The 27030-nt window shown below is 42.8% G+C and overlaps 1 protein-coding gene across 1 annotated transcript in view; it reads right to left on the bottom strand.

The window, feature by feature from the left end:
• Positions 1–25483, bottom strand: part of LOC137380028 (microphthalmia-associated transcription factor-like) — a 335859-nt gene extending 310376 nt beyond the window's left edge. The window contains exon 1 of the mRNA XM_068051537.1: positions 25232–25483. Coding sequence (XP_067907638.1) covers positions 25232–25335 — 104 coding nt within the window. The 5' untranslated portion in view covers positions 25336–25483. The remainder of the gene's footprint in view (positions 1–25231) is intronic.
• Between the last annotated feature and the right edge of the window lie 1547 nt (positions 25484–27030).

Genomic DNA, 27030 nt, shown 5'->3' on the forward strand with positions numbered 1-27030 from the left:
CCCAATGTTCCAAGAATCTAAAGCCCTCCCTCCTGCACTATCTTTCCAGCCATGCATTCATCTGCTCTATCCTCCTATTGCCATATTCACTAACACGTGACACAGGGAGTAATCTGGAGAATAACCGTATGTCACACCAACTTGCTTTCTCGAATGATAATTTTCTTTAATCCACTGACTGGAGATCTGAATTTATATTTTTTTGAAGAAATTTAAAAAAGAATTTTAAAAAAAGAACAGATAAAAAAAAGATGACTTTGCTGGCAGCTTAAGATGGTCACCTAATTTGCAACACTATATCCTACATTGTAAGGCCTGTGAGGAGGGAGACAAAATGTCTGCTCATTCCCCAGCAAGGACCAACAACCATGGGAATATTCTTTTTAGCAAGAGAAACACTGCCAGCATATTTGGATCACTGAGTGACTGTCATGTGACAAATCCCTCCCTAACTGTGGTTTTAAGCTCATGTGTTTCTGCAGCAGAGACTCTGGACTCTGACGCATGCAGACCCAGGGGGTCTGTCTGTCTCTCTCTCTCTCTCTCTCTCTCTCTCTCCATTCCAGTTGGCCAGTTTTCAAATCCAGCTTGTTGACTGACCACCACTCCAGATACAATCAGAAACCCTGTGAAAGAAATCATCCACATCGCAGTCTCCAAGAAACCCACTAACCAGAAATCTAGTTCTTCCAACAAAAAGATTCAGGACCACCGATCAGCTAGAAGCCAGCCAAATCACCAAACCCCACAGACTGTATACCCCTTTTTTCTATGGACTCTAACTCAATCAATCTACCATTCCCCACTCTGTTATCTATTTGTATGTGTGTAAACCTTTTGTGTGTGTGTGGGCACGCGCGCAAGTGAAAGTTGGCGCATAGTTTATTATTTTCATTAGTTCGGTTTAGATACAATAAAATTAACCTCTGTTAAACTCAAGAAAGCCTGTCCGATTGGTTCTTGTTATGATCATAGCAAGTCAGTAATCAAACACCTACTGAATTGGTCAGTACATCCACTTTAAGAAAGAATTAAACCTGTTGTAGTCAAACAAGGAGGGGGAAAAAGAGGGAAGCCCTTCAACCCCTCCTCACTTGACCGTAACCGGCCGAAGTGCTAAAGTGGTAAAGAAATACCAATTCAATGAAAACCAGCCGGACTCCTTCCTTCAGGAGGCCTACAGGGACATGAGGAGACAGAAAAAGGATGGAAGAGAGTGTGTGATGCCAATGCCAAATGACACTGGTCATGACAATCAAGGTTAGAACAAGCTGGCTGGATAAAACATGGTTTGCATTGTGAAGGAGAATATGAATAGTCTTTTTCCTGTATCCTTATTTTCTTCTCAAACTTATGGAACCATTTTGTTTGTATATTGAAAAATCCAAAAACAGACTGCCACAGACAGAAAGCATTGATTTAAATTTACTTACATTCACAGTAATTAATTTTTAAACACTGACATTGAATTTTGTCCTAAATTGGGTCATGCTTCACCATTCTAATGCATGCTCAAAATAATCCATTGAAGTGGATTTTCCATTCATCTATCGTTACATTATAGAGCTTTATTTGGAGCACATAATCTAATTTGTATACTATGCTGTTTGAAAATGCTCTCCTTTCAACATTTTAAATTGAATTTCAGACAACTGACATCTCAACTAGTTTGGACAAACAGAATCCAACAGTACTTCAGTCATGCAAATAAGTAGCTTATTTGAGACGATCTCAGCAGAGACTATCAGTGTACAGAGTGCCATCAAAGCACAAAAAGAGAAAAGTGAAACAAGGAAAAGTTTCCATGCAAATGGTCAACCTGACTATATGACTAATGCATGCTGAGCTCCTACTTTAAGAACAGCATTGGTCAGGTGCCTGGTGCTCAGGGTATCAGTGCACTGATATACAGCGCGACTGAACAATCAAGCATAATATCCCGTATGTGGCGGATTCACAAAGTAAGCTAGGATATTACCAAATAGAAGAAATGCAGATTTCCAGAGGCAGCATGGAGAGTGTGCAATATATTAAATAGATGATCAACACTGTTTTTGCACATCTCCTATTGGCTACTTCAAAGTGGCATCAGCAGAGACCTCAATAGATGCAATCTAGTCATCCTCTTCATCAAAGCAGGGTGTATAGCATCCCTGAGCACCTCATCAATACTAAGTCACTGACCCGTGTAGAAGTATCTCACAACTTAACATACCACAACATCTTTTATTTATAGAGCGCCTTTAACGTAACAAAATGTATCAAAGCACTTTACAGGCACATTATGAAACAAAGTACAACACCGAGCCACAAAAGGAAACATTAGGTCAGGTGACCAAGAGCTTAATCAAAGAGATAGGTTTTAAGGAGTGTCTTAAAGGAGGAAAGCAAGGCGCAGTGGTGTAGGGAGGGTATTCTAGAGCTTGGGGCCTAGGCAACTGAAGGCACACCCACCAATGGTTCAATGATTAAAATCAGGGATGCACAAAAGCCCAGAATTAGAGCAGTGAAGATACCTTGAAGGGTTGTGGGGCTGGAGGAGATTACAGAGATAGGGAAGGGCGAGGCCATGCAGGGATTTGAAAAGAAGGAAGGATGAGAATTTTGAAGTGAAGACGTTGCTTGACCGGAAGTCAACGTGGATCACTGAATATAGGGGTGATAGGGGAAAGGGACTTGGTGCGAGTTAAGGCACAGGCAGCAGAGTTTTGGATGAACTCAAGTTTAAGGAGAGCAGAATGTGAAATACCAGCCAGGAGGGCGTTGGAATAATCAAGTAAGCAGGCACCAAGGTAGCAGCTTGTGACTAAGTGCAGCTCACGAAAGAGTGTGAGCTTGGGAATTTAGTAAGTGTGGGAATATTCGGTGCAGTGAGAGAGATGCTGCTCTGACAGAGCTGAAGCCCGGAAGCATTAATTAGGTGGGTAGGCAGGTGAGAGTATACCAGAAATAGAGGGTAACCGAGAGATAGTGGCAAGAGTTTGAGGAACTGGTGAACTAGTGGGCTGGTGGGCGGAAGACAGTCTGTGAGTTCAGAGAAGTCTAAAGAAAATTGAAGTGTGACATAACAGGAAAGAAGGTAAGTGATTGGTTGTTGAGTATTTTCTCTTTTTCTCTTATCTAAACAAGGGAATTTTATTTGGGGCAAGTATAACATTAATTGAAATAGTAAGAATAACAATATAAGCAATAGCAGAATGAGGCATTAATTAAAATTTAATTAAGAAAGTAAGTAATTCGTTAATTAAAACGCAATAAAGAAGGGCAGGTGATGAGTTGCAGCTGTAGTGTGTGGCTCTAGGAACTTCGGCTCAGAGTTAATGAGCTGGAGGCCAAGCTTCGGACACTGCATCAGGGAGGGAAAAAATTAGCAGGACTCTGTTCCAGAAGGCAATCAGACCCCCAAGGCTAGGGCCTTCTGATTTGGTCCGTGGCCAGGGACAGGAGGGTGTAACTGCAAGTGAGGCAGGTATGGGGATCGAGAAGGTAGAAGTGGAGGAGCCAAAGCCCTTGCAATTGTCCAACAGGTTTGAGGTTCTTGCAGCTTATATGCACGAGAGCAGGGACTGCAGGGAGGATGAGCGAACTGACCACGGCATCGTGGTGTAGGGAGTGATTCAAATGGGGGGAGAAAATAGAAATGTTGTGAGTAGTAAGGGAAAGTACAGTCAGGGGGATCGACACAGTTCGCTGCGGCCCAGAGCGCGAATCCCGAAGGCTGTGTTGCCTGCCCAGTGCCAGGGTTTGGGACATCTGCTTGGGGCTGGTGAGGAACTTGCAGTGGGAGGGGGAGGATCCAGTTGTCTTGGTCCATATGGGTACCAACGACATAGATAGGACTAGGAAAGAGGTTCTCCTTAGGGATTATAAGCAGCTAAGGGCTAAATTAAAAAGCAGAAGCACAAGTGTAATTATCTCTGGATTAGTACCTGAGCCATGAGCAAATTAGCTTGTGGTAAATAAGATCAGAGTTGAATACGTGGTTCAAAGATTGGAGTGGGAGAAATGGGTTTCAATTCATGGGGCACTGGCACCATTACTGGAGAAAGTGGGAGCTGTCCCGTTGGGATGGTCTTCACCTGAACTGAGCTGGGACCAGTGTTCTGGCAAGTTGTATAATTAGGGCTGTAGAAAGGGCTTTAAACTAAATAGTGAGAGGGGAGGGATCATGTGAGAGGAGATGTGGTAAATTAAAGAGAAAGGACAAAGCAATAGAGCAGGGTAGCAATATGGGTGATGAAAACCAGAGAGTGGCAGGAAGGAACAGAGCATATAAACTAAAGAGTGCATCAGCAGATAAGGCCAGAGAGTTTGCAAGAATGGTAAAAAGACAGAATTAAAGGCTCTGTATTTGAATGCATGCAGCATTCAAAACAAAACAGATGAATTGATAGTGTCACGGACCTGTAATTATTTTTCTCCTCGGATTAAGACTTTGTTAAAAACAGTGCTCCTTTAAGGGAGAGAATATTCTGGAGAGACAGTGTGCCACTGTCTTTTTGTTACCCGGGCAACAGCAGGAGAGAGGTGTCACATGATGTAATGTTTCCACTTGGCTGTGTGTGGAACTGAAAGAAACCTCTGAAACCAATTAGTTGTGAGAGACTTTCCAACGAGGCAAACTGAAGAGTTTATTCTCTCTCAGCAGAAAATTCTACAATGAGCTATAAGCCACGTTAATTCTCCGAGTAAAAAAAAAGCGTTTTTTTTTCAAGAAACCATTTGGATTGCAGTGCTCAGGGTTCAAAGAACTGTTTAATGCTTGCTGCAGCCGAAGAGTTGAATGCCTATCTTCTGCAGGACTATTTTCATCAAATCCACATAAGAATTCATCGACCAGGAATGTAATCCACAAAGACTTCCTTATTTTATTTATTCTTAAGAGACTGCTAATTTTAAAAACTTCCCTTTTAAAACCGGTTAACTGTTAGTTTTGAGTGTATGTGAGTGATGGGGAGTTAGATTAAAAATAATAAGTTACAAGGTCTTTAGACAGAGGTTTATCTTAATAGTGTTTAAGATTTAGTTTTTTAATAAATGGTTAATTTGTTGTTGTCTAAAGATACCTGGTTTGGTCTGTTTCATTCTGGGGTTACTACAGTGTTTAACTTGTCTGTTTTCTGTTTGGGTGTGAAAGCTTATTAATATGCTGAGACCTATGGTATGACGGGACTAAATTGACAGCTCCCACCGCGGTCATAGCAATAGCACAAACAGAAATATATATACATGACCTGATAACCACTTCAGAAACCCGATTGTAAGGTGGCCAAGGCTGGGACCTAAATATTCAAAGGTATTTGACATTTCAGAAGGACAAGAAGCGAGGAAAAGATCATGGGGTAGCTCTGTTAATTAAGGATGACATTAGTACATAAGTGAGAGATGACCTTAGTTCAGATGATCAAGATGTAGAATCATTTTGGGGAGAGATACGGAATAGCAAAGGTAAGAAGTCACTTGTGGGACTAGTTTATGGGCCCTCTAATATTAGCTACCTTCCAAACCCACAATTTGTACCATCTAGAAGGACAAGGGCAGCAGATAATGGGAACACCACCACCTGCAAGTTCCCCTCCAAGCCACACACCATCCTGACTTGGAACTATATCGCCGTTCCTTCACTGTCGCTGGATCAAAATCCTGGAACTCCCTTCCTAACAGCACGGTGGGTGTACATACACCCCAAGGACTGCAGTGGTTCAAGAAGGCAGCTCACCACCACCTTCTTAAGGGCATTTAGGGATGGGCAATAAATGCTGGCCTAGCCAATGCCCACATTCCCTGAATGAATAAAAAGAAATGTCAGCGTATACCAGAAGAAATAATGGGAGCTTGTAAGAAAGGTACTGCAATATCATGGGTGATTTTAATCTTCATATAGACTGGACGAATCAGATTGGTGAAGGTTTCTGGAAGATGAGTTCACAGCATGTATTCAATACATTTTCTTAGAGCTGTTCATTCTAGTGCCAACCAGGAAGCAGGCTATTTTAGACCTGTTAACGTGCAATGTGACAATATTAATGACCTCATAGTAAAGGAGCCTCTAGGCAACAGTGATCATAACATGTAGAATTTCACATTCAATTTGAGGGTGAGAAGTGTGGGTCTAAGACTTAAACTTAAATCAAGGTAATTACAACAGTATGAGGACAGAGTTGGCAAAAGTGAACTGGGAAAATAGATTTAAAACATAGGACAGTAGAGAAGCAGACATTTAAGGAAATATTTCATACCTCTCAGCAAAGTTAAGTTCCATTGAGAGAGTGAAAGACTGAATGAGAAGATTGCACCATCCTGGCTAACTAAGAAAGTTAAGAATACTATCAAATTGAAAGAAAACGCGTACAATAATGTGAAGATTAATGGTAGGTCAGAAGATGGGACAGATTTTAGAAACCAGCAAAGAATGACAAAAAAATAGTGAGGAAAAAATTATAGTATGGGAGAAAGATAGCGACAAATATAAAAATAGTAAGGGTTTCCACAAGTATTTAAAAAAGAAAAGAGTAACTAAAGTGAATGTTGGTCCCATAGAGGGTAAGAATGGAGAATTAATAATGGGAAACAAGGAAATGGTGAAAGCGTTGAACAGGTGCTTTGTGTTTGTCTTCACTGTAGAAGACACAAAAAATGTTCCAAGAATACTTGAAAATCAAGAGGTAAAAAGGATGCACTTAAAACAATCACAATCATTAGGGAATAAGTACTGGGAAAACTATTAAAACCAAAGGCTGACAAGTTCCTTGCATCTGATGGCTTGCATCATAGGGTCTTAAAAGAAGTGGCTGCAGAGATAACAGTAATTGGTTGTAATCTTCCAAAACTCCCTCGATTCTGGAAAGGTCCCAGCAGATTGGAAAAATCACAAGTGTAACACCTCTGTTCAAGAAAGAAGGGAGACAGAAAGCAGGAAACTATAAGCCAGTTAGCTTAACATCTGTCATATGGAAAATGCTAGAATCCATTATTAAGGAGGTAATAGGACATTCAAAAATCATAGTACACTCAGGCAGATCCAACATGGTTTTATGAAAGGGAAACTGTATTTGACTTATTTATTACAGTTCTTCGAGGAAGTAACAAGCAAGGTGGATAAAGGGACACCCGTAGATGTGGTGTACTTGGATTTCTAAAAGGCATTCAATAAGGTGCAGAGGTTACTACACAAAATAAGAGCTCATGATATAGGGGGTAACATATTGGCAAGGAGAGAGGATTGGTTAGCCTACAGGAAGCATAGAATAGGGATAAATGGGTCGTTTTCAAGTTGGCAAGCTGTAACTAGTGGAGTGCCACAGGAATCAGTGCTGGGGCCTCAACTATTTACAATCTATGTCAATGACTTGGATGAAGGGACTGAACATATGGTAGCCAAATTTGCTAATGGCACAAAGTTAGGTAGGAAAGTAAGCTGTCAAGAGGACTCTTTCTACAAAGGGATTTAGGTAGGTTAATTGAGTGGGCAAAAATTTGGCAGATGGGGTAAAATGTGGGAAAATGTGAACTTGTCCACTTTGGCAAGAAGAACAGCAAAGCAGTATATTATTTGAATGGAGAGAGACTGCTGATTACCACCTACCGCCCTCCCTCAGCAGATGAGTCAGTACTCTTCCATGAATAACACCACTTGGAGGAAGCACTGAGGGTGGCAAGGGCACAGAATGTACTCTGGGTGGGGGGCTTCAATGTCCATCACCAAGAGTGGCTCGGTAGTACCACTACTAACCGAGCTGGCCAAGTCCTAAAGGACATAGCTGCTAGACTGGGTCTGCGGCAGGAAGGTGAGGGAACCAACAAGAGGGAAAAATATACTTGATCTCATCCTCACCAATCTACCTGCCGCAGATGCATCTGTCCATGACAGTATTTGTAGAAGTGACCACTGCAAAGTCCTTGTGGAGATGAAGTTCTGCTTTCACATTGAGGATACCATCCATCGTGTTGTGTGGCACTATCACCGTGCTAAATGGGACAGATTTCAAACAGATCTAGCAATGCAAAACTGGGCATCCATGAGGCACTTGGGACATCAGCAGCAGCAAAATTGTACTCAACCACATGTGACCTCATGGCCCGGCATGTCCCCCTCTCTACCATTGCCATCAAGCCAGGAGACCAACCCTGGTTCAATGAAGAGTGCAGGAGGGCATGCCAGGAGCAGTACCAAGCATACCTCAAAATGAGGTGAAGCTGATGAAGCTACAACACAGGACTATCTGCGTGCCAAACTGCGTAAGCAGCATGCGATAGACAGAGCTAAGCGATCCCATATCCAACGGATCAGATCTAAGCTCTGCAGTCCTGCCACATCCAGCCGTGAATGGTGGTGGACAATTAAACAACTAACTGGAGGAGGTGGCTCCACAAATATCCCCATCCTCAATGATGGGGGAGCCCAGCACATCAGTGCGAAAGAGAAGGCTGAAGCATTTGCAACAATCTTCAGCCAGAAGTGCCAAGTTGATGATCCATCGCAGCCTCCTCCTGAAGTCCCCAGCATCACAGATGCCAGACTTCGGCCAATTCGATTCATTCTGCGTGATATCAAGAAACAACTGAAGGCTCTGGATACTGCAAAAGCTATGGACCCTGACAATATTCCGGCAATAGTACTGAAGACCTATGCTCCAGAACTTGCCACACCCTGTTCCAGTACAGCTACAACAATGGCATCTACCCGACAATGTGGAAAATCACGCAGGTATGCCCTGTACACAAAAAGCAGGACAAGTCCAACTCGGTCAATTACCACCCCATCAGTCTACTCTCAATCATCAGTAAAGTGATGAAAAGTGTCATCAATAGTACTTGCTTAGCAATAACCTACTCAGTGATGCTCAGTTTGGGTACTGCCAGGGCCACTCAGCTCCTGACCTCATTACAGCCTTGGTTCAAACATGGATAAAATAGCTGAACTCAAGAAATGAGGTGAGAGTGATTGCCCTTGACATCAAGGCAGCATTTGACCGAGTATGCAATCAAGGAGCCCGAGCAAAACTGAAGTCAATGGGAGTCAGAGGGAAAACTCTCCACTGGTTGGAGTCAGAGGGAAAACTCTCCGCTGGTTGGAGTCATGCCTAACGCAAAGGAAGATGGTTTTGGTTGTTGGAGGTCAATCATCTGAGCTCCAGGACATCACTGCAGGAGTTCCTCAGAGTAGTGTCCGAGGCCCAACCATCTTCAGCTGCTTCATCAATGACCTTCCTTCAATCATTAGGTCAGAAGTGGGGATGTTTGCTGATGATTGCACAATGTTCAGCACCATTCACAACTCCTCAGATACTGAAGCAGTCTGTGTAGAAATGCAGCAAGAGTTGGACAATATACAGGCTTGGGCTGATAAGTGGCAACTAACATTCGCATTACACAAGTGCAAGGCAATGACCATCTCCAACAAGAGAGAATCTAACCATCTCCCCTTAACATTCAATGGCATTACCATCGCTGAATCCCCCACTATCAACATCCTAGGGGCTACCATTGACAGAAACCAAACTGGAGTAGCCATATAAATACCATGGCTACAAGAGCAGGTCAGAGGCTAGGAATCCTGCGGGGAGTAACTCATCTCCTCCTGACTCCCCAAAACCTGTCCACCATCTACAAGGCACAAGTCAGGAGCGTGATGGAATACTCTCCACTTGCCTGGATGGGTGCAGCTCCAACAACACAAGAAGCTCGACACCATCCAGGACAAAGCAGCCCGCTTGATTGGCATACCATCTACAAACATTCACTTCCTCCACCACCGACACACCGTGGCAGCAGTGTGTATCATCTACAAGATGCACTGCAACAATGCAGCAAGGCTCCTTAGACAGCACCTTGCAAACCCGTGACCTCTACCAAGTAGAAGGGCAAGGGCAGCAAATGCATGGGAACAATACCAGCTGCAAGTTCCCCTCCAAGTCTCACACCATCCTGACTTGGAACTATATCGCCGTTCCTTCACTGTTGCTGGGTCAAAGTCCTGGAACTCCCTTCCTAACAGCACTGTGAGTGTACCTACCTCACATGGACTGCCGCAGTTCAAGAAGGCAGCTCACCACCACCTTCTCAAGGGCAATTAGGGATGGGCAATAAATGCTGGCCTGGCCAGCGATGCCCACATCCCATGAATGAATTTTTTTTTAAACTTTATGGTACAGAGGGATCTGGGTATCCTGGTACATGAATCACAAAGTTAGTATGCAGGTACAGCAAGTGATTAGGAAGGCAAATGGAATGTTGCCATTTATTGCAAGGAAAATCAAGTATACAAGTAGGGAAGTGTTGCTACAGCTATACAGGGCCTTAGTTAGACCACATCTGGAGTACTGTGTACAGTTTTAATATCCTTTCTTAAGTAAGGAGACAACAGTGTTAGAAGCAATTCAGAGAAGGTTCACTCAAATGATTCCTGGGATGAAGGGGCTACCTTATGAGGATAGGTTGAGCAGATTGGGCCTATACCCACTGGAGTTTAGAAGAGTGAGAGGTGATCTTATTTAAACATACAAGATCCTGAGGGGATCTGACAGGGTGAATGCTGAGAGGATGTTTCCATTTGTGAGGGAGTCTAGAACTAGGGGACATAGTTTAAAAATTAGGGGTCTCCCATCTAAGACTGAAATGAGAAGAATTTCTTTTTTCTCAGATAGTCGTGAGTCTGTGGAATTCTCTTCTCCAGAAAGCAGTGGAGGCTGGGAAATTGAATATAGTCATGTTCGGCCCCCACCTGCCAAGAATGAGGTACATTAATTTTGTCACGAACATTGATTTTAAACTGTTATTAGAGTGAAGAAAGGACTTGTTAAACAAATTAGCCGTGGCTGGAAAAGATATTTGCATATTAGCAGACTGTGACTGGAAGGACACTGGGCCATTCCCTGACACATTCAACCCACAATGGACCTTGATCACCAGGTATTGTGTGTAAGAAGAGCATTCCAGAGACTGCCAAGGTGATACAATCCAAGACGTGGTCAGACCAGTTGGTCACATGACTAGCCTGCTTGCTAACCTGAGTTTTTCTGTATTGTACCAACAGTTTGAACTCAGTGTCTGTTTTCTCCTGAACGGAGAATATCTCTCCTGTCTGCTCCCATCTCTTTGTCACAAGCCTCTGAATCCACTGAAGACAGACGAACCCCAAGAGAGAAAAGTCTCCTACAGCAAATAAGGTTTAAGAAGAAAACTAGGCCCCAACAAAAAGCAAGAACTACCTGCAACAAGGACTCTCCAGTGAGCTCGAAGAACCATAACAAAAACTCTTCAGATTTTGCCTCAAACTTTTCCACTTTATTTTTCTTCTGCTCTTTTCTGTCTCTATTTGGACGTGTGTATCGCCTTTGCATGCTAGCGTGGGTGCATCGTGCATCCATAGGCATCAACCAAATTAGAGTTCAAGTTTAATAAATTTCAACCTTTCTTCTTTAAACCTAAGAAAACCTGGTGGTGCCAGATTCTTTGCCAAATAGTTGGAAAGTGGTGAACAAGGATTCACCAAGGGGGAGCTAAAAACACGATGTTTTAAAATTTAAACCCTGTTACGGTAAGACCAGGTGAAGACTGAGAGGGAGCCCTAGACACCTTCCTCACCCGGTTGTAACCATATATTCATTATACCCCTAATATATTCAAAGCTGAGTTAGATTTTTGATTGACAAGGGAGTCAAGGGTTATGGGGGGGGCCGACAGGAAAGCGGAGTTGAGGCCACAGCTCAGCCATGATCTTATTGAATGATGGAGCAGGCTTGTGGGGCTGAATGGCCTACTCCTGCTGTTAATTCTTGGGTACTTGTGTCAAGTCTAGAGGTAACAAAAGTGTGAATGAGGGCTTCAACAGCAGATGAGCTGAGACAGGGCGAAGTTACGGAGGTGGAAAGAGGCGGCCTTAGTGATAGCACGAATATCAGGTCGGAAGCTCATCTTGGGATCAAATGTGACATCAAGGATGCAAACAAACTGGCTTAATCTCAGACTGTTGCCAGGGAGAGAGATGGAGTCGGTAGCTGGGGGATGGAGTTTGGAGTGGGGACCGAAAACAATGCTTTAGTCTTCCCAATATTTAATTGGAAGAAATTTCTGCTCGTCTAGTATTGGATATCAGATAAGCAGTCTCAAATATTGGAAGGCACCAGTTTTGATTCCTGGTCTGTTCTGAGTTAACTTAACTTATTGGTTCACTATTACTACCCTTCATCACCATTTGACTGGGGTAGTGGGGGAAGGAAACAATTAGAGTTCTTACTCTTGATTGTCACTCACTGACACCCTGCTAAACAATTCATTAGTAACAGAGCAGCTAACAGATCAGGCTTCACTTTGGTGCTCCCCAGGGTGGAACAGCCTGCTGGCACTTACTATGTAGGCTCATACAGGGAGCAGGACAGCCACAGTGTAAGGCACTGGTAGACAGCCAGTGCCAGTGAAATTACATGCCAGTGAACATCAGTGCCTTGAGGAGAGGAAAGAGAGAAAAGGAGGTGCATTTACATAGCATCTTTCACATCTCAGAATGTCCCAAAGCTCTTAGGAACCAGTGCGGTACTTTTTCCAAGTATAATCACTGTTATAATGTAGGAAAGGCAGAAAAAAAACAGGGAAGAAAATTAGAATGGGGGCTTGGGGCGGGGGGGGGGGGCAGTGTGGTGGGTGGGCAGCGAAGAAGTACTCTCACACGTGGAAGTAAAATAAATAGGGAAAGAAAAGTGATAAATACTAAAGTTAATGATGTATATTATTCCATTCACATATTCAAACCAGCTTTCAGAAAATCAGAGCCAACAAAGTAAAAGTGGAAATTATGAATCAAAGTTGTTACTTCACTGAAGCCGAGTGACAAATCAAGTTGCAAGGCTGTTACTTGTCTGACTGGCATGGGACATTTCACATAATATCGCACAAAACTGTTGTTTCAACAAATAAATGAACAAAATATTGTAGGTGTTGCAGTTCGATTTATATGGCACAATGCAGAGTGGTGACCGTGGAATATAGAAGACATTTCTTGTTAATATTTAGAACTGTAGCTCACTGCGGTTAGGGCATCCCACAATATTTTCCATGTTTCCTGGTCTGCTACACATGCTTAAAGTATCAAATGTTTCTGATAAAGGGGTTCTGGAAATAGTTTTCTCTTGATGCATCTTCTCACCGTATTTATTCACTGATTGGCAACAAAGCACAATAACAAGTGACTCATTCTGCTGCAAGCCATATCTGAAAAGTTCTCATAAGAACAGCAACAACTAATTACATTTATATAGTGCCTTTAAGATAGTAAAAATATCCTAAGGCTCTGCACAGGAGCATTATTAGACAAAAACCTGACCAAGTCACATAAAGGGATATTAAGACAGATGACCAAAAGCTCATCAAAGAGGTACACTTTAGCACAGACTTGAAAGTAGAAAGATGCAGAAAGGTGGAGAAGATTACAGGAGCAATTCAAGAGCTTAGGGCCTAGGCTGCTGAAGGCACAGCCGGCAATGGTGAAACACCATTGGTGAAATCTAGGCTGCACAAGAGGCCAGAATTGAAGCAGCAGAGAGATCTGAGGGTTGTAGGGCTGGAGGATGTTAGAGAAAGGAAGGGGCAAGGCGATGGAGGAATTTGAACATGAGGATGAGAATTTTAAAAATCAAGATGTTGCCTGACCTACATCAACTATGTTCTCTTCTCTTGATATGTCGCAGAAATAGAACTATGGTTTAGTGTCCATGAGCAAAACAGTGCCTCACAGCATGCCTCATTTACCCTCACCTTCAAACACACTACATCAAGTATCTCCTTTGATATATTTTGATACTGAGGTAAAAGAGGGTGTACAGGGTGATATTCAGGATCAGATGGAGGTAGCAGAGGAGAAAATAAAATCTACCTTCTGGAGGACTAAGCCAAATCGCATCAATCCTCAAGTGATAAGGCTGAAATCTGGAAATGGCAGTCTTTTTTCAAATGAATGTTTTCTCAAAATCAAAGATAGCCTGTTTTTGGTAACTGTACCAGGCAGGCTGCAACACAAGACAGCTAGTGTAGATGAGTCCACGAGCTGCATTGACTTAGTACTGATGGACTACTTTGCTCCACCATGGAGCATGAGGCAACATCTGCAGCACAGTCCATCATGGCAGAGGCCCTAAGGCCAGTCAAAGCATATGTTATAAAAGCATATAGAGTACTATCATAGCTCCATTGAGTCCTTGAGCTATAATGTGTGACATTCTCTCCCCCGCTGGCTTGCATAGGTTTAAAGCAGATGGTAAATCATTGATGAGGGTTTACCTATCTTGCTGGTACCATTGGGTCTACTGGCATGCAGAACAGTAGGCATAATACAATACCCAGCAATAAAGACATAGCTGGAATGGACACAGATGATGATCCTGTGTCTCAAGACCCAAGTACATCTCCAATTACTCCTCATCCAATGACTGCACGAGCTCGAACACAGGAAGGGCCAAAGGACTCTTGCAGTTGCAGAAGTAGCTGGGCCATTTCAGAGTATAGCTCTCAGAAGTAAAATGACTAACTCAATCCTGAGAATCTTTCATCGAGAGATAGTAGCTGTCACCTCAGATATGCCTGCCACTGGGAAAGCATGCAGAAGATGCTTGCAATCCACTTTAAGTATGGAGATTCAGCAGTTATCTCCTCCTTCCATACTTCTGGCCAGTTGCATCCTATTCACATACATAAAACCAAATCTAACCAAGTGAGAAATTTCTGCTAACCAGACTTTGAAGCTTTAAGATACACAAAATATAGACGTTAGCAGTACTTTTTTAAATTTATATTCATTCATGGGTTGTGGGCGTCGCTGACCAGGCCAGCATTTATTGCCCATCCCTAATTGCCCTCGAGAAGGTGGTGCTGAGCTGCCTTCTTGAACCGTTGCAGTCCATTTGGGGTAGGTTTACCCACAGTGCTGTTAGGAAGGGAGTTCCAGGATTTTGACCCAGCGACAGTGAAGGAACGGCGATATAGTTTCAAGTCAGGATGGTGTGTGACTTGGAGGGGAACTTGCAGGTGGTGGTGTTCCCATGTATCTGCTGCCATTGTCCTTCTAGGTGGTAGAGGTCACAGGTTTGGAAGGTGCTGTCAAAGGAACCTTGGTGAGTTGCTGCAGTGCATCTTATATATAGTACACACTGCTGCCACTTGCATCGGTGGTGGATGGAGTGAACATTGAGGGTGGTGAATGGGGTGTCAATCAAGCGGGCTGCTTTGTCCTGCTGGTGTCAAGCTTCTTGTGTAGTTGGAGCTGCACCCATCCAGGTAAGAGAAGAGGATTCCATCACACTCCTGACTTGTGCCTTGTAGATGGTGGACAGGCACTGGGGAGTCAGGAGGTGAGTATTCGCCACAGAATTCCCAGCCTCTGATCTGCTCTTGTAGCCACAGCATTTATGTGGTTGGTCCAGTTCAGTTTCTGGTCAATGGTAACCCCCAGGATGTTGACAGTGGGGGATTCAGTGATGGCAATGCCATTGAACGTCAAGGGGAGATGGTTAGATTCTCTCTTGTTTGAGATGGTCATTGCCTGGCATTTGTGTTGTGTGAATATTACTTGGCACTTATCAGCCCAAGCCTGGATGGCTGTCCAGGTTTTGCTGCATATCAATACAGGCTGCTTCAGTATCTAAGGAGTCACAAATTGTGCTGAACATTGTGCAATCATCAGCGAATATCCCCACTTCTGACCTTATGATGGAGGGAAGATCATTGATGAAGCTGCTGAAGATGGTTGGGTCTAGGCCACTACCCTGAGGAAACCCTGCCGTGATGTCCTGGGAATGAGATGAGTGACCTCCAACAACCACAACCATCTTCCTTTGTCCTGGCTATGAATGGTTAGTTTTGAGTGTAACCAAGGAAGGGCAGTTCCATAAGCTGGATAATGGAAGAGAGGCATTGAAGACGATTACATTATTGTGTGTGTGAAAGATTGCACAGAGGTTGAGGATAGATAATCCATCACAGTCACAGTCATTGAGAATATTGTTTGTGGCTTTAATTAAGTCCATTTTCTTGCTGTAGAAGGGATGGAAACCTGAATGGAGAGATTTAAACAGGGAGCTGCAGGTCAGAAGAATATGGAAATGAACCAATAGTTTGCAAGGACAGAAAATCAAGGGTGGGTTCTTGAGAGGGTGATTAAAAGTGGTTCTAAAAGAGAGCAGAAGATACCTTGAGGAGAGGGAACCATTTACAATATCAACTAGCATAGGCCAGGAAGGCAAGTAGATTTTTTTTTAATTCATTCGTGGGATGTGACCGGCAAGGCCAGCATTTCTTGTTCATCCCTAATTCCCCTTGAGAAGGTAGTTGGTGAACCGCTTCAGTCCATGTGGTGTAGTTACACACTCAATCCTGTTAAGTAGAGTAATTTGGTAGGAATGGGGTCAAAGGAGTATGAGTTTTATCTAATGGATGAGATAAGTTCGGAAAGTGCATGGGGATGAATGGGAGAGAAGTGAGACAGAGATAGAAATGAAGGTTCAGGACTAGGGCAGGGGTGCTTTGGCTCAGTGGGCATGTAGAATGTGTGGAAGCAGCAGAATGCTCCTCACACATGTTTGAGGTGAGCATGGAAAGGACAGAGGAAGGGCGGGTGTTAAAGGAGATAGTTGGCAGTGGAGTAAAAGTTATTACTGCTTTCCTGAATTATCATGAAGTAATGGGCAGTTTTAACAGAGGAGAGTGAGGCCCAGTAGACCTTGAAATAGCGCAACCAGATCTGGTGAAGGATGACTAAGCTGATTGAGCACCAAAAACACTCAAATCTGTACCTTTGACTTCAGGAATGAATACAGAGGGGAAGGTCACACCAGCAAGAATAACCTGGATGGGTGACAATGAAGGTTTTATAGGGACATGGACATCAATGTGGAGTTAAGGGAGTGGTCGAGCAATCTTATAGCTGTAGAATTATTACGGAGAATTGACAGCACCTGGGATTTTGGAAGTTCAGGTGCAGATGACTCAGGGAACCACTTTTTTTTTCCAGGGGTTGTGTGTGAGGGGCGGGGGGGGGGGGGGGGGTGGGGAATGCAGAAGGAAGTAGAGATGGAAGGGTGTAGTGTAAGGGATACAAGGAACTGGTCAGCAAAGGCCTGGTCAGAAGTCAAGACCTTAAAAGGAGATCATGTGGGAATAGTGAGGCCAAGGGATGTCCATGAATATGGGTAGGTAAATTTCAATGGAGGGAAAGGTTTAAGGAGAATAGGAGGGCAGTGATTCAGAGGGGTATAACCCATAGAAAAGTTATGGTATAGAAAAAGGCCATTCAGCCCATCATGTCCATGCCAGCTGGAAAAACTAGCCACCTAATCTAATCCCACCTTCCAGCGCCTGGACCATAGCCTTGCAGGTCCAGGTACATTTTAAAGGAATTGAGGGTTTCTGCCTCCACCACCATTTCTGGCAGTGAGTTCCAGACATCCACCACCCTCTGGGTGAAAAAGTTTTTCCTTATGTCCCCTTTAATCCTTCTACCAATCATCTTAAATCTGTGCCGCCTGGTAAGTGACCTCTCCGCTAGGGAAAACAGTTCCTTCCTGACTACTCTATCTAGGCCCCTCATAATTTTGTACACCGCAATTAAGTCACCCCTCAGTCTCCTCTGTTCTCAGGAAAACAACCCTAGCCTATCCAATCTTTCCTCGTAGCTGCAACTTTCAAGCCCTGGCAACATTCTTGTAAATCTCCTCTGTACTCTCTCCAAAGCAATTATGTCCTTCCTGTAATGTGGTGACCAGAACTGGACACAATACTCCAACAGTGGCCGAACCAGCATTTTATACAGTTCCAGCATTACATCCCTGCTTTCGAATTCTATACCTCAGCCAATAAAGGACAGCATTCCATGTGCCTTCTGCACCATTTTATCTACCTGTCCGGCCACCTTCAGGAACCTGTGGACATGCACTCCAAGGTCTCTCACTTCTTCTACAGCTCTCAATATCCTCCCATTTATTATGTATTCCCTCGCTTTATTTGCCCTCCTCAAATGCATTACCTCACACTTCTCTGATTTGAATTCCATTTGCCACTTTTCTGTCCACTCAACAAAACCATTGATATCATTCTGGAGTCTACAGCTATCCTCCTCACAATCGACTACAGGGCCAATTTTTGTGTCATCAACAAAGGGCATAAAGATAGAGACAGAAGTCATGAAGAATGGGGACTCACCCAGGACATAGGCTGGTGAAGGAAGGGAGAGAGGATATTTTGGGGAGAAACTCGGGGTGGGGCTTGTTGTGGTAGACAATGTGGATTTTAAATTAGAGGCAGGAGGAGTAGAACAGATTGAGGTGCACAAGGGAGCATAATGTGATAGAAGCATAGGGGGATAGACCGAGGTGTGACTTGATAATAAGAGCCACAGTGCCACAACAATTTGGGGGTAGGGCAAGTTGCGGGAAGTACAGCCAAGTGAGCAACAGTCCACAAGACAGGATCTGGAAACAGGTATTCTTAGCTCCTTCTGTATAAATCAGAATAAAATTCTTCATTAGCTGCTGCAAACAGGCTATGAGCCCTGACAAAATCCCAACTGTAGTATTGAAGACTTGTGCTCCAGAACTAGCCACACCCGTAGTCAAGCTGTTCCACTATAGCTACAACACTGACATCTACCTGACAATGTGGAAAATTGCCCAGGTATGTCCTGTCCACAAAAGCCAGGACAAATTCAATCCAGCCAATTATCAACCCATCAGTCAACTTTCGATCAGCAAAGTGATGGAAGTTGTAATCGACAGTGCTACCAAGTGGCACTTACTCACCAATAACCTGCTCACCGATGCTCAATTTGGGTTCTGCCAGGGTCACTCGGCTCCAGACCTCATTACAGCCTTGGTCAAAAGAGTTGATGAGAGTGACTGATCTTAAAATTAAGGCAGCATTTGACCGAGTGTGGCATCAAGGAGCACTAGCAAAATTGAAGTCAACAGGAATCAGGAGAAAACTCTCCAGTGGTTGGAGTCATACCTAGCGCAAAGGAAGATGGCTGTAGTCGTTGGAGGTCAATCATCTCAGCTCCAGGACATCACTGCAGGAGTTCCTCAGGGTAGTGTCTAGGCCCAACCATCTTCAGCTGCTTCAACAGCCTTTCCTCCATCACAAGGTCAGAAATGGGGATGTTCACTAATGATTGCACAGTGTTCAGTACCATTCACAACTCCTGATACTGAAGCTGTCCGTGCCCATATGTAGCATGACCTGGACAACATTCAGGTTTGGGTTATTAAGTCGCAAGTATCATTCCTGCCACACAAGTTTCTGGCAATCACCATCTCCAACAAGAGAGAATCTAACTATTACCGCTTGACATTCAATGGAATTACCATCGCTGAATCCCCCAACATCCTGAGAGTTACCATTGACCAAAAACTGAACTGGACCAGCCATATAAATACTGTGACTACAAGAGCAGGTCAGAAGCTGAGAATTCTGTCGTGAGTAATTCACCTCCTGACTCCCCAATGGCTGTCCACTATCGACAAGGCACAAGTCAGGAGTGTGATAGAATACTCTCCACTTGCCTGGATGGGTGCAGCTCCAACAATACAAATAGCTCGACACCATACAGGACAAAGCAGTCCGCTTGATTGTCATCCCATCCACCACCTTAAACATTCAGTCCCTCTACCACCAGTATACTGTAGCGGCAGTGTGCACTGCAGCAACTCGCCAAGCCTCCATCGACAGCATCTTCCAAACCCGCAACCTCTACTACCTTGAAGAACAAGGGCAGCAGATGTATGGGAACACGACCACCTGCAAGTTCCCCTCCAAACCACACACCACCATGACTTGAAAATATATCACCGTTCCTTCACTGTCGCTGGATCAAAAACCTGGAACACGGTGGGTGTTCTTACATCACATGGACTGCAGTGGCTCAGGACAACGGTTTACTGCCATCTTCTCAAGGGCAATGGAGATGGGTAACAAATAGGGGCCTTGCCAGCAACGCTCACATCCCATGAACAATTTTAAAAATGCTTTAAATTTTCACTATGATTTTTCTGGTTTCAGCAGCAACACATTTTTGGTCCTCCCAGGATCTGTACAACCAAGCAGTTATATTAATTTTACTTCACATTGATGTGACTGGAGAGACAAATAATACACAACTTCCTCCTGCAACTAGTTTTAGCACTCTCTGGGAAAGATTAATCACATCAATCTACACCAGTATCAAATGAAAAAACCTATTTCATTCGACAGAAAGAACTTTTTTTTTTAAAAAGGGTGTCAATTTTATGGATACATTATGTACACAATATGTAAATATGCATTATACATTCCCAGTGCAGCGTCTATGCCTAGATATTTTATTCTGAGAGAGTACAATGTCAGCAAACTACCCACAACTGCATTTTCTGAATACAGATGCCGAAGAAAAATGACAATACACAAGAGAAAAACCTGAGTAAAGAAAGCCATTATTCACTTGTGCTCTGCACTTTCTTTGATCAACTTTGATCAAAATTTCAAAACTATATTTTTACTATTTTTTAGTTTACAATATAGTATTGAACTTCAACTCCTAATTTGGTATCATTTGATGATAAAACTTGCTTTGATTCGTAAAAGCAACTTTGACCATTCAATGGATACATTCCAAGAATCTGCACTGGCAGCTATTGTTCTACTGATTGTAAACAAAGATACAGTTTTGGTTTGGTGACTGAACTTTCAGATGATTGCCTTACCAAAAGAAAATTGCAGTATTTTACCATTAGGCAACACTTATCAGGAAGAGTGAAAAATAGCAAGATTTAATTGTTCCATAATCCTGAAACAATCTTCTAGATGTTTATTAATGATCCTACGTGTTTCTAGTTCAAGATGCTCAACATCAAATTCTACAGAGACTCAGATGAAACAAATGCTGCTGCATGTTGATCATGTCTTATACAGTCAGGTTCAACACGAAACAGAAAAAGGCATAAAACAAATTCAATCGCCATTTGCAAGTTGCTGTGATCTGAAATGCATTGCCTGAAAGGGCAATGGAAGCAGATTCAATAGCCACTTTCAAAAGTGAATTGGATATTGAAAATTAAAAATGTGCAGGGCTATGCAAAAGAGCAGGGGGATGAGACTAATTGTAAAGTTCTTTCAAAGAGCTGACACAGGCACAATGGGCTGAATGGCCTCCTTCTGTTCTGTATGATTCTATGATTCACTGTTCTATCCTTCCCATCACCTTAAACCAACCTTTTTAAATTTCTGTTTTACTTATGTTCTCAGTTACTTAACAAAAACCTGCATGTAAAATACTAAAAAAAACTTAATGCAAACAAGTACCTCAAGTGAGCCTTCAGCACAAATCTTAATATAGAAACATATCAGCAAGCTAACAAAAAACTTTAATATATTCAAAAATGTTACTTTACTGTAACTACAGTATCAGTATAAACTCTGAAGATTCTCACATTTTCTAAAGCAGTCTTCAAAAGGTGTATTATTGTAATTTTTAGCAAAACAATGTCAAGCTGCAGTGTGTTTTTTATATCCAGGGATAACTAACTAAACTAACCTGTAAAGCTTAGTATTCAAAAATTTCAAATCAACCCTGATCAGATTGTATAACCTATTTACTTCGCTGAAACAAAATCAGAAAGTGCTGGAAATACTCAGGAGGTCAAACAGCATCTGTGGAGAGAGAAACAGTTAACGTTTCAGGTCTGTAACCTTTCATTAGAACTGGCAAAGGTTGGAAATGTCATAGGTTTTGAGCAAGTGAAAGGGGGTGTGGGGAGACGGTCAAAAAGGAAGGTCTGTAATGGGTGGAGGGCAGGAGAGATTAAATGACAAAAAGGTTTCATGGTACAAAGCCATGAAAGCCATTTACTTTGCTGCACAGGTTAGCATACACATCGAGAACCCATAACCAAATGCTTGTGCTGTGAATTTTGCAGATAATTTTCTGTCTTTTATTTCAGTACAGCACAGTAAACAACGTGTGCCTTGTAAATTGCCACAGCAATTCCGATGCTTCATGGCATTTCCCTGTCAGGTCAGAGTAAATGTCAGCTGCTCAGGCATTCTGTAAACTAATTTTGCACTGCTTGGCTGCCTAAAGATTGTCCATAAATCCAGATAGCCTTCAATCTTAGTTTAGCAGTAGATGTTACATCATTCATGTTAATCCCCAATGTTTCATTTAGTAAGCACAATACATGTACACAGATTCTAACTTCTAGATATCTGTATAGAATAAAACTGCTCAAGAACTAGTGGTATGTAAACGATTATCGACAAACAAGAGTAACGTAAAAGCTTTGCTGCTAATCTGCAATCTTCCAATAGTTATTATTCACCATATTTTAACAGCACAAGCTATTTAAACACAGAATATTTACTGTTTAATCCACAATGGTTTTCAGCAATTAATAACATTATCTCAATACAGAAAACACCTGGAAGGTCTGTATGATGTCTAAGGCAATATCTTTTAGTCTGTATGATGTCCAAACAGAAAGCAGAGCATGTATATTGCCTGAGATGTATTTAAATATCATAATCTGTACTTTTTAAAAGTATAGGAAGTGTATGGATTTGGCCTGAACTCCAAATTTTCACCCAATCTGAATAACTTCATATCTATTCAAACCTGAGTGAATTTGCCCAGTCTGGAGAAAAAGCCACATGGTGGTCATTTCACACAACTGCAGCATTCTTCTTTTTGAACATTCAGTAACTTCTGCAGTTCTACTCACACAGCAACAACTCATACCTTCTATAATGGTCAGCATGTGCAAAGAAATGATGCAGAGTGCTTTACAAAATAGGGGACAAAAGCACATGGAAAAAGGAAGGGCATTAGGAGATTTTTGAAGGCAGGGAGGGAGATAACAGGCTGGGGATGCTGACAGGGTTTCCAAGGTAAGGTGTCTGAAGGAGCATGAATCAATCCTGGTGGAAGGAGTGGAGATTAATAGGTTGGTGTTAGGGATTAGATGTATACATTCGCATTGAGATGGAGGAGAACCTGAAGGGGCATGGTGATGGAGGGAATTGCAAGTGAGATTGGGAATCTTCAAGCAAATTTTCCATGTGTTAGGAAAAGACAAGTGTGATGGGTGATAGGCCCATATTCTGCATTCTGAATGGCTGGGATGATGGAAGTGGAGAGGCTAGCTAGGGAAGCTTTGGAGAATTCTAGCTATGAGGCGATGGAAAAATGGATCAGGACTTTGGCAAGACAGGTAGCGGTTAAGGCAGGTGACATTGGGGAAATGAAAGAAAGTGATCTGAATGACAAATTAAATGTCAGGGAGGAAATTGAGCTTAGGCAGCAGACAAAGTGAAGACACTTGAACTCAAAACTAATGTTCAACAGTAGATTAAGCTTACTGCATGCAAAGCCACTTTTTCACTCAGCATTCTCCATGATACAACTGTAATGTTAAGTTTTCCAAATGTACTGTGGCGGAACAGGGTTGACAGGCTAAATGGCCCATGAGCTTGTAGACTTAAGTGAAAAATTATAATTTCTGATCGAGTAAAATTGGAAAAAATCATTTCTGTGGGCTATTTTGCTTTTGCCTTCACCAAAATTAAATAACACTATCACACAGTAAATCCTTTTAGTTTACATCATAATTTGTTAGAGTATGGTCTAACGATGCAAAGCACAGCACATGGTAGAAAAGCTTTACTTAAAGAACAACAAAATTGTTGCCACCAAAAGATTAAGCTGCAGAAGCAGGTGTAGAAATCTGGAAAAGTACACCTGTCTCTGGGGGCAAGTAGAAGAAAACAATCACTTGTGTTAATTAATCACATCTGGTCACAGAAATAACTGAAATGCTGTCAGATGTACAGATCTGAAGGCAAAATTTCACAAATAAAATAGTCTGACTTTCTAAAATCCAATGTGATTTAATTGGTACTGGTCAACAGACTATTATACTGCAGTAATTGGGGCTGAGGGTAGATCATAAGTTTGGTTCTGAGCGCTACAAGATTTGGTTACAATCTGCTTCAGATCAAAGCACAATATTTGGAAAGGAAAGGGTGCGATGTTTTTGCAGGAAACATTCTCTTTGTAAATAAACAGAATCAGAATAAGGTCATGAAATGGTGAAAGGAACTTGTGTTCTACTTTCTACAGCAATGAACCTGGAATAGGTATTTTTACATGAAGCACATCTTTCCTAGGGGAAGACGTAGTTTTAAATGTTCTCTCATAACAATGGTCATATTTTTGCACGGTTATGATATGAGATCATGTAAAATGGGACCAGTGACACTAAATATAAAAACACTCCAATCCTGCACTGAATGCTGGTCATCAAAGAAGGGTCGCGCCTCATATCCTGGGACTCCAAAATGGGCCTTTTTTTTAAACCTTGTGTCACCTGAACAAATAAGGTAGCTCCTGGAAACACCCTGGCTATACATGCATTAACCCCGAGAGGGTTAGTCACAGCATCTGTGCTTACCATATGGTTTAACTGTTGGTTCACCCTGATGAATATTTCGGTAACATGCATAGTAAAAATAAATTGTGCAATGTGTTTACAAGCAGGTGTTCTTTAAAATCAGTTCATCCAATGTCTTTACTGTAGCACCCAAACCTGTACCAGATATCCAAACTCGTAGTGTAATGGTACAAAATAAACATGCATCGTTAAATATGCAACGCGTCAGAGTTCCATTAGTTAAAATCTGACAGTTATTAAAATACCAATTATTTTAGCTTAGATTTGACTTCCCTTTTCAATAACAAGCCGATCAGCTGGGATTTATCTTTTTTTAAAGGATTCAAGAGAGCCCTTGTAGAACTGAGTTTCTCCTTCATCAAGCAATGTGAAGCTTTTGCACTAGACTATCTCCTTGGGTTAACCTACAACTTCAATCCTTGCATGCAGAGAATTCTTGCTCATTCCACACATACCCTGCAGAGAGACTATTTAAAAAAAAAAGACTTTTCAGAACTAACACGGTGTTTTATACCGATTATATAAATAAACACAACTACCGACTGCATAGTGCAAGAATGGAATGTGTTGACGTTTGGGACGGATTAAGTCGTCTGAGGAATATGTGGAGTGCCAGTGACTCGCAGTCTATCTACTCCGGGCTAGCGCTGGGCACCGGCACCTTCTCCTGGGCTGGGAGGCAATGAGCGGCTCACTGACAGTGACAGTGCCCACAGCCCAGCACCGACCCCCGGGCTCTCCCAAGCCGGCTCCTCCGCCCCTCTCCCACTAACCTGCGGCTCAGCGGTTGACTCTTCAGCTCGTAAAACGTTTTCGCTTCTTCATGAAATTCCTCCCCGACTTCGAAATCCGGAACAATTCCCGACTCAGACTGCATGGGGCCGGAGAGAGAGAGGGGTGCAGCGGGTCGACAAATCAAAGTGGGATTCTTTTTTTAAAATGCCAAACAGACCGAGCGGTGGCGACACAGATAAATGTCAACAAGACACAAAGTTTGAGAGTGACAGACAGTCTCCGCATCGAAGCCGGAGCCTCGACACCTCCTCCTGCCGGGTGCACAGGCAGGCTGGGGATTGTAGTTTTCGGGGGCCGGCGATCCCTTCACTTCCGCCCGGAGAGCCGGAGTCGCTGGACTACAACTCCCAGGACGCACCGCGGCGCGCAGCCTGCCGCTGGAACATGTGCCCTTGGCTGACCGGCCGGCTTGCTGCTCCTGTACAGTGTAATGTCAGCAGGTTTTATTGGCTGCTGCAGCAAACCACCACAGTAAATTCTACTTTCATTTGTTTGCATCAATCCGGCCAAAGGGTAAACACTAGAAAATGCTGGGGAATATATTAGTGGACTGTTATATATGTTTATTGCCACGCAGTTGCATTGCTTTTTATGCAGTTTCTCGCCTTGTACGATCGAAATGCGAGCATCTAAATCCGACTGCTGCTTGTCATCTGTATTTTCTTGTCTATCGCTGACGTCCCGAAGCCCTTGCATGTGTGTTTATTTTTCCCAATGCGCTTTGATGCGTCAGCAAACGTATTGTGAACTCAGGATGATCTTGCAAAGGGGTTAAAGAGTATATTTTTGTTCTTTCGTTTCAACCAATTCCAAACTCTTAATTTACAGGTCGATCGTGTAAATGCAAATAAAATACAAATGTAGGAGAACACTACTCCAAGGTCATTTCGCAAACTTTACTTTAATGATGAAGGAAACATATCTGACCCCACAAAATGCAATGAAGTACATTTTCACATAACCGTGAAGCAATTCTGACTTTTGGCTCAGGCTTATAATTAGGTACAATCATTCATGAATTAAAAATTTTTTTAAACTTTTAATAATATAACACTTGCTCAAAAGCAAAATACTGCAGATGCTGGAAATCTGAAATTAAAAACAGAAAATGCTGGAAACAGCTGGTCAGGCAGCATCTGTGGAGAGAGGTAACGTTTCAGGTTAATGAACTGTAAGAAATTAGGGGTTTAACAGTTGTAACCAAGTACAGAGCAAGAGAGAAAAAAGAGGGTGTGGAAAGGAGAAAAGGAAAGTTCTGTGACAGGATGGTGGACATAAGTGATTAAATGACAAAAGAGATGATTATGCAAGTCAAAAGAGGGTGGTAATGGGGCAAGTCAATAAACAACAGCTGGGTCCAGAGGAGGTATAAATGCTATTTGTCACCTCACCCACCCTATCTCTGTAACCTCCCCCCATATTCACCGCTTCTCTGACTTTGGGCTGTTAGGCATTCCCCACACCTTTTGCCTCACCATTGATGCTTGGGCACCTTGTTCTGTAATTCCCTCCCTAATGTCTTCCAGCTCTCTACCTTCCTCTCTCCTTTAAAACCCTCCTTGAAACTCACCATTGACCAAGCTTTTGCTCACCCCTTCTAATATCTCCTCCTTTGGCTCAGTACCTGTCTGTGTACTGCCTTGGGACTTTCTTCAATATAAAGGTGCTATATAAATGCAAATAGAGTCATAGGGCTGGATTTTGTGTAGCACCATGAGGTGGGATCGGAGGCGGAGGGGCACAGAGTATCGTGGCAGGTGACGGTGGGGCAGCAGGG

The sequence above is a fragment of the Heterodontus francisci genome, chromosome 19, assembly GCF_036365525.1.
Source record: "Heterodontus francisci isolate sHetFra1 chromosome 19, sHetFra1.hap1, whole genome shotgun sequence".
Classification (NCBI taxonomy): domain Eukaryota; kingdom Metazoa; phylum Chordata; class Chondrichthyes; order Heterodontiformes; family Heterodontidae; genus Heterodontus; species Heterodontus francisci.